The following is a 13222-nucleotide window of genomic DNA, read 5'->3' as shown; positions in this document are numbered from 1 at the left end:
CCTAACTTGTTAGCACACTCTCCCCTTGCCATTTCTCTTTCCTCTCTTCCACGCACGGGCTGCAGTTTGTTCATCTTTTCCACCTCTGCCACCCAGATCCTTTCTCTCTCAGGACTGCAAGCTCTGCCTTACACTCTTCCTTTCTGCAAATCCTTCTTCTGCCTCCCTCACCTCACTTACCAAGCTGTTTCTCTTCTTCTAGAGTGCAGTCTTACGGGTCAGCCTCAGTTGATCATAGCAGCCAACTATTTATATCTCATCCTGATCAATGGAACAAAAATAATAGCAATTAGGCACAAGTTAATCAAATGCATTATTTTTCCTAGGAAAATCAGTAGCACCAGTTTTGAATACTTATGCATTATAAATTCATGTCCAAATTGCATTTCTTTTAGAAATATGACTTCTAAACCTATAAGGAAGATTTTATTGTGTGTATTTATAAAAGTAATCTCATCCTTTATAGCAAGAATATTATGTCATTTACTTTAGGGTGAGTCATTTACTTATAACAAGCTTTGGTTTTGTTACCAATATGCAGGTTGTCTAAGACTTACACAATGAATAAATTGTCTTATAGGCTAAAGAAGGTGCATTTATTGTCAGAGATTCAAGGCATTTGGGATCCTACACAATTTCTGTATTTATAAGAGCCAGGAGGTAAGTAAGTGTGACTGAGGTCTCTGGGACAATTTTTATGGAGGTACCATCATGTAGAGAATATGAGTGAGAGCTTAGGAGAGGGAGAAGACTGCTGGCCTAGAAGTCAGGATGATTAGCCAGCCTGTAGTGTACCCTAACATGCTCCAGTGACACTGTATACATCACTGAACCTCTGCTGTCTTCCTTTTTCTCAATATTACCATCAAATGAGGAGCTAGATCAGTTATGGCACCCAGCTAGTGTGTCCTTCTTGCCCCTCCATCCATGCTGGAGTTGCACTACAGAGAGCGTCTTTCTGCCTGAGGTCAGGCTCTAGCTGTGGGAACCCATGAGCTCTGTGGCCAGACTGGCAGTGCTGGAGAGAAACACTCCAGGAGCGACAGTCTAGCAGTGGGGAGCGGGTGGGTGGGTGCACACTGCTGTCCTTGCATTTCAGAGGACAGCTCTGAGGGGTGCTTGCTTATCTGTCATGGATTCCTAGAAGGATGGAGCCCCAGGTGCCCAGGGCAGTACCCTGCTCACTGATGTGCCTGTGTTGGATTCCCTGTCTTTCTTGTCTCACATTTCCAATTCCTTATAGTGTGTTTGCTCATTTATTTATCCAATACCTGATAAAGAATTCCATGATGAGTTCCACCTTTTCTGGACATGGACTTGTCTCCTAGACAATGTGAGCTGAAGTTATATTTGACCTGAGCATCCAACAAGATAACTGGGGTGATTGTCTGCGGTGATCACATACCTTTGTGTCAGCCAAGCCTCTCTTCCCTGTGCAACGTTGCCTGGATGACAATTTGAGACTTGGGGTCTCATTGCTCCACAGATTGGCTTAGTTTTAAAGTGATGTTTTGCTTGCTTACTGATTCACATCTCATTTGTCATAGAAGTGCAGAGGCTACCATAAAACATTACCAGATTAAAAAGAATGACACAGGACAGTGGTACGTGGCTGAAAGACACCTCTTTCCCTCAGTCCCTGAGTTGGTCTGGTATCATCAACACAACGCGGCTGGTAAGTGTGGCACATCGGGTCAGGAAGGGTGGGCAGCAGGGTCCTCAACGGGCATCCATGCTCATGTCAGACACTTCACAGGAACAAATCTCCCAGTAGAAATAGCTTACAAATTTGAAATACACTCTGTTTTCTAGGTAATTGTTTTCCTAGGCAAGGGGCAAGAAGAAAGTTGATTTTACATTTCTACTAGATTAGAAAAACAATAGATGACAATGACAGAATAGACCATTTAGTCATTATGCATTTGCTCTGGAGACTTATATAGAACTAAACGCAATAGGATTTTTGTACATTAAATAGTATCTCTTGTCCCCTATAAACAAACCTGTTCTCTATTTTAAACGATTGTAATAGAAAATTGTGTTGAATTTCTTGTCTTCTGCTAGTTCTGTTTGGAGAACAGGAAGTGCTCTACAAAGCCCCACCTTGCATAGTTACACTCTGGCCTAAATATGACAGGAATATTTAGTGCCTTTCTTCAACTCTTTGTCTTCTTGTCATGCAGTGCTTTAAAAAATAAATGGTAAAAACTACAGCAACCTATCATGGTCCTGAAACAAACATTTATACTTGAACATGGAGACTGCACATGGGTTTTAAGAGTTTGCATTCTGGGATCACAGAAGCTATAATGAAAGAACAGAGTCTCAAAGATAACTTCAGAGAATAAGGACAGTACACTCACCTAGGAGTAGGTGCTTGACAGTGCTTACTTGTTACTGTATCTCAGAGTTACAAACTAGCAGGTAACGTTGATAGGCTAAACATTGTTGTGACCTTTTCTGGGCATGAATCCTCCAGTTAGCTTCTTTCCCCCTGTCAGAGGTGACAAAACATGCAGCTGTTGAGTGACAAGGAAGCCAGACATTCGGTATAACCACTTTCTGCTTCTGGCAAGTCTTAGAAGTTTCTTGTTTTCACAGTTGCATTTTTTAGGAAAGTGAATGATCAATAAATGATGCTTTGTAATAAAATATTCACTCATGAAAAGCTGCAGCAACAGCAATGAAAAATCCCTTTTGGAAAGAGGCCACTTTTCCATTATCCTGGTTCTCAATATCAGAGATACATCCAGGGCTATTTTGTGTCCTTATGGGATGCACCCACATGGGCATTGTACATGGTCACGGCAAGTGTGGTTGGAAAAGGTGGCGTCCAGGAGGCTGGAGTTGTGGCTGGAGGAAGAAGCCCTTCAAGTCACAGGACAAGTTCTGAGTTTTCTTCTCTTTTCTCTTTGTTTCAAAGAAAGAATGCTAGGGTTGGCGAGATAGCTAGGGGAACTAAACACCTGCTTAAGCAAGCGCAGGGACCTGAGTTCGATCCTCAATACTGCATACCGAGCCAGCCCCACAAGCTGAAGACCAATACCTGGCGTGGTGGCAGATGCCTGTAATCTCAGCGCTGGGGAGGCTGAAAACAGGAGGATTGCTATGAGTCCAAGCTGAGTAGGGATACCCTGTACCAAATACATGAAAAAAAAAATCTAAAGAGAGAGTACTTAGTCAAGGAGGTTAAAAAGAAATAAATAGGACCTATGAACATTAAAAGATGATAATGATAAGTTACTAAGTTAAAAGAAAGTTCAGAGGAATATGTCCAGATCATTCAAAGACCCATTTTATATTAAAAAAAAAATCAAGCATATATGCACACATTCAAAAACCCTGTTAAAGTTCAGATAGTTGTTAAACAAATAATATAAATTTTTGTTTTTATAACTTTTATTTTTTGTATTCTGTTGTTTGGGTTTTTAATTAGATAAATTGTTAATGTTTATCTCTGGGAACTGAGTCTGGGAATAATGGATGCTTTCATTTTCTGCTTTATAGAGAGTTTTAGGATTTGGGTTTTTATTCTAATGCACATATATTATTCTTACAATGTACAAAATACCATGAAGGTAATTTTTTAAAAAAACTATATCAAGTAAAAATAGAAGTAGAAAAAGTATAATCACAATTCTATTTATTACAGAGAAAAGAAAGTAGAAGTAGATAAACAAGAGAGAAGGATAATAAAGATAAGAGAAAAGTCATGGGATCCCAGAATAACATATTTATTAATGATTTACTTTGGGCCAGACTCTGTACTGAGTGTTTTTAATGTGTGTTTAATCTCAGAGTAATCCTAGGTGCAGTGGTATCCTCACCTTACACATGGGAAACCTGGGGTACAGGTAATGAAGTAAGGTGCTCAAGGTCATCTGGTTGATAAGTATCTACGCTGAGATTTGAACCGAGAGACATCTCAGAAGCTACTGTAGGCATTAAACCCACTGGCTCAACTGTTACCACCTTGCCCAAAAAGAATCATGTAATTAGAGAATATGTTAGAGGACCTCCTTTTAGAGGAGTCGTGCATTGGCATCCACGACAGTCTTATCTCCTTTATGTCCTCTGCTCATTTTTATTTTATTATTATTATTATTTTGTGGAACCAGGAATTGAACTCAGGCCCTTGTGCTTGCCAGGGAAGTGCTTGTTCCACTGAGCCATCTCCTGGCCCCTAATCCTCTGCTCATTTGAACTAGGACAATTCATCTCTGCTAGAAGTAAGGCCAACACAAAGCAACGGACTTGTTTCGCTGAGTGGCAGATCATCACTAATGCATTTGTAATAATTTCCAGCATTTAGACATTTGGCAAATAAAAACTTGGAAGTTAGCAGAAAGTGTTAAAGTCTTAAAGAAATTATTTTTATATTCCTTATTTGGATCATGTGCTGTATGAGACTCAGCTAGATGAAGGCTCAACCTCGACTTTCTTGAGACTCATTGGGAAATGCACTCTCTCTCCTCTGAACTCTTACCATTCGCCTCAACACCCTTTCCCAATATTAACCGCTGACCAATCAGCAAATCACCTGGCTGCTTACTTCGGTAAGAAAATGGAAGCCACGAGGCTTGGGTGCCTCTTCTTCTCCTTGGGCTGCCCTTGCTTCCCACCTTCATCCACTTCCTTGGCAGTGAGGCTGCACCTTTGCGCTGGCTCCCATCCCTGCTCTCCTGTGGGGATCCCTTGCCATGCTGAGTCTTTTGTTCTCCTGTAGCTCTTGGTTTCTCCTGAGCCTCTCCTTCTGCCATCAGCCAATACACATACTTAAGGACTTTCCAATTTAAAAACAAAACCAAGACGTTCTTTTCAGCCTTTCTCTGTTTAGACATTGTCTAAGTCACACTTTTGGAAAAAATGTATCCACAATTCCTCATTTCCCATTTGCCTCTTAAGGGTCTGTGACCTGGCTGCCACCTCCATGGTTCCACATTCTACCAGTGGCCCCTGCCTGGGCACGGGCAGTGCAGCTGTTCTGGGCTCATGTGTCTGGCAGTGCCATTCTGTGAAGTTCCTCCCCTTGTAGATGTCTCAACATCACTCTATCCTGTTTACTCTAACTCAGACAATTCCTTATTGGTCTTCACAGTGGGTCCTTGTGTTCTTCTCTGAAACACTGGTATTCTGTAGGGGGCCTCCTTGATCCATGCTCTTCTTACCCTTGACTTCTCTCTCTGCATATTCAGACAGCTGGATGCAGACACTGGGGATCCCCAGGTGTTGCACTCCAGCGATGCTGCAGAATGGCTCGCCATCACAGCACTGCCCTCTAGGTCTGCTGTTCTTCCAGTTCTTTGCCCTGTGCTGGTACCATCCCCCAACCAATTAAAGGGGCTAGAAGCATTAAAGTTAAGTAGATGTTTCTAATCTCCTTAGCAATCTATTAATTGTCAAGTACAATCAATTTTATACCTGAAATACTTCTTTTGTGGATCCCTGTCTAATGCTGCCCTAGTCTTTGTCTATGTGGAACTACACTCATTTTCTGTTTATTTTTCCACAGTTCACTTTTGCGCTACTTCCAAAGTGAGGTATCAGAGATGTAAGTGTGCATGCATCACTCCCTCAACTGGGAGCTTTGATAGCTCTCTCCTCCCTGCATGGCTTATAAGGACCATCATCGCCCAAACTGCTGACCTATTCTCAAGTATCATTTCTTGCTTCTTCCTGCTTCCCTCATTTTGTCCAGGTATCTACTTCATACCTCTTACTGTCGCCTCCTGCCAATTCTGCTGCCTACCAGCTCCTTCTGTGTCTCTCCTTGTGTTGACTCCAGGAGTCTGCTGTCATTTCCTCCCAGAGGACTTTGAGTCTAGCAGTGTGCTCAGAGCTCTTTCTCTGGCTCAAGCCTTCATTGCTTTTACATTGGAATGACCACCCCTGCATGATCTGCTTGGAGTTAGAGCTTGCCCTGGGCAGAGTCCTCCTCTTACTCATCTTTGCATCTATGGGGCTCTTTGGAATCTATTCAGAACTCTGTCGTGCATGTAACAGTCACACTGGCCAAGCTTGTTTCTGTCTCCCGGTCTCTGCATGAGCTATTCCATTGGCCTGGAGAGCCCTTTGTGAGATGGCTTCTTGTCAATAAATGTCATCCCAGCTATCATGCTGTCAGACAGGCCTTCTCTGAGCACTGCATTTCAGGCTTTGCACTCATTGGCACCTACCTTTTCTCTTGCATGCATGCATTTACCTATCACTCCCCAGCCCGCGCGCGCGCTCACACACACACACACACACACACACACACACACTGGAATGGGAGATCAGGGACCATTGTTCCTCTCCAAGGCTCTCATTGGATAGGAGAGGGCTCCTACAAGGCTCCCAATGAATGTACACTCAAGAAATACAAATGTTTATTAATTAAAATGAAATCACTTGTCTAGAATTTCATACATTGACCTAATCTAATGAAGTCTTATTTATGCTATCATGCTATTGAAAACAAAATACTCTCAGAGGATGGTCACTTCGGTGGGCAAATAAATTGATATATCTTTTCTGTATACTGTGTGAAAGGGGAATCTCATTTTACAGGTGATCACTTGTGAAGTGCATCTCAGTGCTATGTTCAAGGACATGCAGCATAGTTTATCATAGTGAAAACTTGGAAATAATTTAAGGTTCATTTATAATTGCTGTTATATATAATTGTTTAGTGTGAAATCTTAGAACATTTATCTTTTTATAAAATGAATTAGATGAGAGATGGTTTTGTTTTCTTTATGCTTTCTTAGGGTCTTTTAAGTGTGTACAATGAGCACATATTGTTTCATAAAAATGTTTTCAAGCAGAAAAATAAGTGCCCTCATTGACCTTCAGAATTAGAATTGTTGTGCTAATTATTTAAACAACAGTGCTATCTCCCAGCATATTTGGTTCTTTCTGCTTTGTTGGTAATGAGGCTTGAAATGCGGGTTTCTCTTTCTCCTTAGGTCTCCTGACCAGGCTTCGCCACCCGGTTGGGCTGATGGGTGGTTGTCTACCAGCCACGGCTGGCTTTAGCTATGGTAAGTGTGCACTGTGCTCTCCTAAGACTGCAGAGTCCTAAATCCATGCCAGAGACTCTTTACATTCTCAGCGCTTCAGAAATGTCTATCTAGAGACATTTCAAATTGAAATCCCCTGGTGTTTATATGGTCCATCTCATGCAGGCAATTCACACTTTGGAAAGAAATGTTTCTGTTTTACTTCGAATTTCATTATACAGTATGAAGATTCCTAATCTTCACCCTTTAGACAAACTACGATCCTTTTCACTTGGATTTTGAGTTACTGTGCTCTGGTTATAGTTTGTTGAGGAATGACCATTCTCCAAAAGAACCTACCAAAAATTGCAGCATATGGGCCTCTTTACCCTTCCTTCAAACAAAATTTGTGCTAAGGCGATTTGAGCCTCTTGTAATAAATGTGGTGTTTGCAAATCTGTGAGAACAATTAAAAGCAAGGGATCCTTATTTTAATTTGGTAAGATGTTGTTCCTTTAACTTCCTCTTACTAATGGGACTCAGATGACACAACTATACTGTGCAAAAAGTTACAGGAATTCAGGGTCCCATTACGTGAAGTGCGATGGAAGGGCGCTTTCAGGGTGTCATAGGTGCCTCTGTTATTGCTCTTGCACTATTGATACTGTATAATAATAAATAATCCTGCCAATAGAAATTTATTTAAGTTAAATGTGGTCCTCTTTAATTTCTTAAAAATACACTTCTTAATTTCTCTTAATTTATTTTGGCTATTTTTGACTGACTTATATAAATGTAACCAGACACTGTCTGCCTTCTTCTGGTCCTTGTCACATTTGTAATTTCACGCCGGGGTCTTGTGTGGTTGGCTCGTTTCATTGTGGTGTTGTGCCACACCGCAGGGCTTTCCCACAGTTGACTTACCCCTGCTCCCCTCAGTGGCCATTTGGATTGTTCTGGCTTTTTAGCTCTTACACATGATATTGTTACGAACATTTCTCTGTCTTTAGGTGAAATTAGGTGCACAGTTTGCCTTAACACACTTTGGAAGTGTGCTTGAGAATAGACTTTTAGACTTGCATGTCAGAATTCCCAACGCCCCATATTTCTACCCTTTCCAGTAGTCAGTGCTGCCATTTTTTAAAAAAAAACTTGTCAATTGTAGTTTAATTTTAAAATTTTTATTAGTACATGTTCGCAGCACATAATGATTATGTTCCCATGGGAAGTTGAGGTGTGTATATAACACCTCTTGATTCTTTTTAAGTCTTCCTTCCTCCCCTCCCTTCTGGCGAAAGAAGGAAGATGCTTTCTATTAGCACACATGTGTAGTAAATCGCAAATATATTGTTGCTGATTTATGTGCACCACACATCTTGTTTCCTTCTACGTCACCTTCCCTTTAATCCTTACCATTTACCAAAGATTTAGCTCCCTATTTTTATCATCTCTCTTTTACTTTATTCTTTGATTTTTTTATATATATATACTTTTGGTGTCTCCTAAAGAGAAACCAGATGATCTTCAAGCTTTTGTTTGATTACCTCACTAAACATCACAGGTTCAAGACACATCCATTTTCCTACAAATGCTGAAGTTTATCCCTCTTTATAGAGAAATAAGTCTCCACTGTGTACAACGCCACACTGTCCTTATCCACTAGTGCGCGGATGGATACATAGGCAGTTTCTGTGATCTAGCTCTTATGCACTGTGCTGCTACAAGCATGAGGATGCGTATATCATTGTAGTAGGATGTGTTTAATTCAGGAAGACGCCTAGAAGGAGAGTAGCTAGCTCAAATGCAGAGTCTACTTTGATTGTTTGTTTGTTTGTTTTTGGTCTTTTTGAGACAAGGTCTCCCTGTGCAGCTCAGGCTGGGCTTGAGCTCACTTTGTAGCACAGGCTGGACTTGAACTGGCAGCGATCCTCCTGCCTCAGACTCCCGAGTGCTGGGTTTCAGGCATGCGCCACCATGCCTGGCTTTCTACTTTTAAGTTTTGACTGACATCCATAGCAGTTGCGCTAGTTTGAGCTCTGACAAATGATGTAGAAGAATTTGTCTTTCCTCACAGCGCCATGAGTATTTGCTATTCTGATTATCTTATCCATATTTGAATTTATGTGAAGGATAGAAATTACTTTTGTTAATAATTTTAGTTTAGTTTTTTCAATTTAAGATAAAATATTTTATATCATTACAAAATCTTCATTTCTCCACTAAAGTTTTTATGAAGTTACCCACATTTAATACAGATTCCGTTTCTCTGAGCAATTCTTGAATTTTTCATGCTGGGAATTACCTGAGGTCTATGATTAAAAATATGTTCCTGGGGCATGTGGTAGCATCACAGAATCAGTAAGTCTAGGTGGGGCCTAATAATATTTTTATTTTTTATTTATTTATTTTTTCCATAATTTTATTGAGAAACAAATAGCAATGAGACAGTTTCAAACCAAATTGGTAGGACAGTTTCAATAATTAACACATTGCATACATTCTTCCTAGTCTTTAATTGCTGTACAAGATGCGGACATGATATCCTATTTACAAACACTATTAGAACAAATCCTTCTATTCATTAAGAGAATGTAATGATATAACTATCCTAGCTACTTTGAATACACAGATACAACATGGATATTCATCTGTATCCTCTTTTTTGATTTCCATTATTTGAATATTATAGGTGTGTTAACTCAGCAAAATATTCTAAAAGAGTCCAGTAGCCCATAATAGTAATGGGTCTTCTGCTTGACTGGCAATGTCAGAGACTTGACCTGAGTCCCCTACAGCTCAACATAACAGCATGGCTTTACTTCTTATACTTCGTTTTTATACTTTTCTGCTGGATGGCTAAAAACAAGATAAAGCAAGACCTATGCAACAAGAGTTGTAGCTTTTGGGTCTGATAGGGTCAATCAAATTCTCTCAGGATTTATCTGAGACCCTGCACCTCAGATTGTAGATCCTTTGTCAGTGTCAGCTATATTGCTTTTAAAACCTGCTGCTGCAAAAATATTTCGCGAAGACGCTAGCTGCATTTCCAGTTTTAACGGCATCATTCGAAATATCCAGCAGGTGGCAGTGTTGCCATAAACGGGGACTGCTAAAACAGATTTGATAATAGGGTTCAAAAGGGTGATTTTTAAAACAACTTTTTCTAGCTTTGCTTTTCTAGAATGAAAAATTTAGTAACCGTTCTCTGAGGATTCCACTTCAAACATACTCATATGTATGCGAGTTAGAGTCCAGACAGTGGACGTGTTTATTGGATAAATTGATTAGATTTTTCCTTAAGGAAAGGATGTATCAAGATAGAAAAGCTCTTCAGGGGGAGGGGGAGCGAGAACAGTACAAGGACAGAAAGAAAAGGGGCATCGCCTTGCAAGTTCTTACAGAGACAGACTCAGACTAAAGAAATACATATTTTAAGTCTCCAGTCTAATTTTGGTGGGATTAGTTCCGAAAGGCCCAGAAAAGTGTTTCATGGCATGTGTTTTGATATCTTCAGTTTTTTGTTCACCTCCAAGTAAGCAAAGTTTATATTTTAAGATCCAATTAAACCATAATGGGAGTATTAAAAATGCTTCCAGATCCTCTCTTCTGATTTGTATGTTTTTCACCTACATGTAAAATAAGAGGATAGGCCTAGATGATTTTTAAAAGCTTTTCTAATTCTAAAATGCTATTTTCCCCCCTCCTACATGTAACATGGATTTTCCCTTTTTCAGAAAAGTGGGAGATAAATCCATCTGAGCTGGCTTTTGTCAAGGAGATCGGGAGCGGCCAGTTTGGGGTGGTCCACTTAGGAGAATGGAGAGCCCAGGTCAGCGTCGCCATCAAGGCCATCAGCGAAGGCTCCATGTCTGAGGAAGATTTCATCGAAGAAGCCAAAGTGATGATGTGAGTATGAATGGACTGGATCAGCTGTGGGGCAGCGTGGACTCTGCAGGCAGCCACACCGGGGTCCTGTCACAGCCCTGCCAGCTACCTGTGGGACCAGGCAAATCATCTGACCTCTGTGTGGCCCGGCTGAGCCATGCACACTTCCAAGCCTCAGTGTCCTCATGTGTAAAACGGGGCCAACAGTACCTACTTCTCTGGGTCATTGTGTGAAATTAAATAAGAACAGGAAAAGCAAGTGTATTCTATTTAGTCACATTCATTCCATCCAATAACAGCCACTTAACAAGTACCTGTTTTTCTTTTACTAGAACCAAAAATGTTGATTTCATAGAAATAATAATACATAGCTCATCTTTTAAAAGGGAATCCCTTGGTGGTCAAAAGAGGACTTTATTTTTCAGTCAGGATGAAATATTTGCTCTCAAAGTATTTAAGAACTTTGGTTTTAAAAAAGAAGTAGCTCTTTGTAGACCATTCAGCACTGCTATTTAGTATCCATAATTTTCTGGGACAGCGTTGACTCCGTCTAGCCTGTGGTTGCGGCTCACAGCCGTGAGCCAGGTTGGTCCCAGACAGCTCAAATGACCGTTCTTCACAAGTTGCGTGCACACTTGGGGGAGCAGTGCACAGATGAAGAGGCCCCCTGGTTTTCTTTTGCTTCTGTCTGGTACCCAGAGTGATTTAGCTCTTTCCCAGTCTTGTAGATCCCTTCTGGAATGAAAACAAAATGAACCAGAAAACAGACAAACAGCCGCAGGCAGGGGTTAACCACCCCAGTGGGCCTGGAAGGCAGAGCAGTAAGTGTCTTTTGGGGTTCTTAGGCTCACACCCAAATGCCTTGTCAATATATCCCTTTTAGCTACCTATAAGAGAGTGCATTTTGGAGGCTGATGTTAAAAAAAGAAAAGAAAAGAAAAAGCACTTTTCCAAGGACATCAGCTCCCCAGAGGGGTTCCTGGGCCCAGGTTCTTCAAGTGCCTGCTCCTACCTTTGCTCTTGACACTGTACTCAAGCCATCGTGGCTCTGCTGTCCTCAGCGACCAATATGATCATCCTGAGTGCCACTTCAGTAGGTGTGATCGGGGGGCTGACATGTGTCTTCAGGACAGTTGGAGGTTTACTGGAGTCTCTGTCAAACAAGGAAGAATTAAAGCTGTCTGAGGTCAGGATGAGTGGATTCATGAAAGCTTTAGGCCTGGCTGGAAATTCAGGGAACTCTTGAAAGTGATGGACACTGTCTGTACATAGTGCGGGGAGTAGAGACAGCTCCTGGCCATTTACGGAGGCAAGAATGAGGTCAACAGCTTCAAACAGTGCAGACTGACGTGGTGTGTTCTTGAATTAGAACATATTTGACTTTTCCTGAGTTTTTAAAGGTGAGGCAGGAAGAGTCCCATTCTAATGGTTACTGTGAATATATTCATCTTTAAGTACAGATATGCACGGAGCTCTTTCTGCGAGAGGTACACAGCTGTACACATGAAACTTCTTTTTTAAAGGTACATGGTGTAGCCATCTCCTCCACCCTCGTTCAGTGCATACACCCACCCCCAGCACTTTCAGTTTGTGTTAATTCTGTCAGGGTACTTGTCACTACTCTGAAGCTTCATGTGGCTTTATTTTGTTTCATGTCTACTAGAATATGAATTCCATCACAACAGGCCATTTATGTCTCATTCAACATAGGGAATACCTAGAACTGTGCCTAGGTTGTAGCTGGTACAAAAAAAATACTTGAGGGTTATAGAATAAATTAATGAGTCTTCACCACAATTCTATGAGGCCTATCTTAATTTCATAGATAAGAAAAAGGAAATTTAAAGTTTTTAAAATTTGCCTATATTGTCCCACTATAGTTAAAGCAATAGTTAGAACTTTAATTGAAACCAGAACTCTGAACTGTTTGGCATAAGGACCACACTGCTTTTTTTTGTTTTTGTTTTTTATTGGCACTTTGGTTGGAACTCAGGGCCTTGTGCTTGCCAGGCTGACGCTTACGCTGCTGAGCCATCTCCCCAGCCCCAAGACCACAATGGCCAACAAACATCTCTTGATAAACTAATATCTTTTAATAGTTTCTACATGTACTAACTCAAATCACTGTCATTGTATGTAGTTTTTCCAATGTAGTGGAAGAAAAACTTCAGATATGCTCCATGCTGGGGGAAGTGAGGGATTCTGTCTATCACAGGAGTGGTTCTGAGAGATTTTTCCAGAGCACCTGCTCAAGGCTAGAAAAATGAAAGACAGTCATTAGAAATGCTCCAGAATTTCATTAAAAAAAGATGACAAGGATTAAAAAAAGAAGAAGAAATTGAAAAAGGAAGACAGGG

At 40.8% G+C, this 13222-nt stretch overlaps 1 protein-coding gene across 2 annotated transcripts in view; it reads left to right on the top strand.

Annotated features, from left to right (window-relative positions):
- Positions 1 to 13222, top strand: part of Txk (TXK tyrosine kinase) — a 52860-nt gene that overhangs the window by 21296 nt on the left and 18342 nt on the right. For both annotated transcript variants that reach the window (XM_004645665.2, XM_023706004.1), the window contains exons 6-9: positions 581 to 660; positions 1548 to 1675; positions 6948 to 7022; positions 10715 to 10886. In XM_004645665.2, coding sequence (XP_004645722.1) covers positions 581 to 660; positions 1548 to 1675; positions 6948 to 7022; positions 10715 to 10886 — 455 coding nt within the window. The remainder of the gene's footprint in view (positions 1 to 580; positions 661 to 1547; positions 1676 to 6947; positions 7023 to 10714; positions 10887 to 13222) is intronic.

Source organism: Octodon degus, unplaced genomic scaffold (assembly GCF_000260255.1).
Source record: "Octodon degus isolate 3935 unplaced genomic scaffold, OctDeg1.0 scaffold00235, whole genome shotgun sequence".
NCBI lineage: Eukaryota > Metazoa > Chordata > Mammalia > Rodentia > Octodontidae > Octodon > Octodon degus.
The sequence above is the reverse complement of the archived record's forward strand: the minus strand, read 5'-3'. Positions and strand labels throughout refer to the sequence as shown.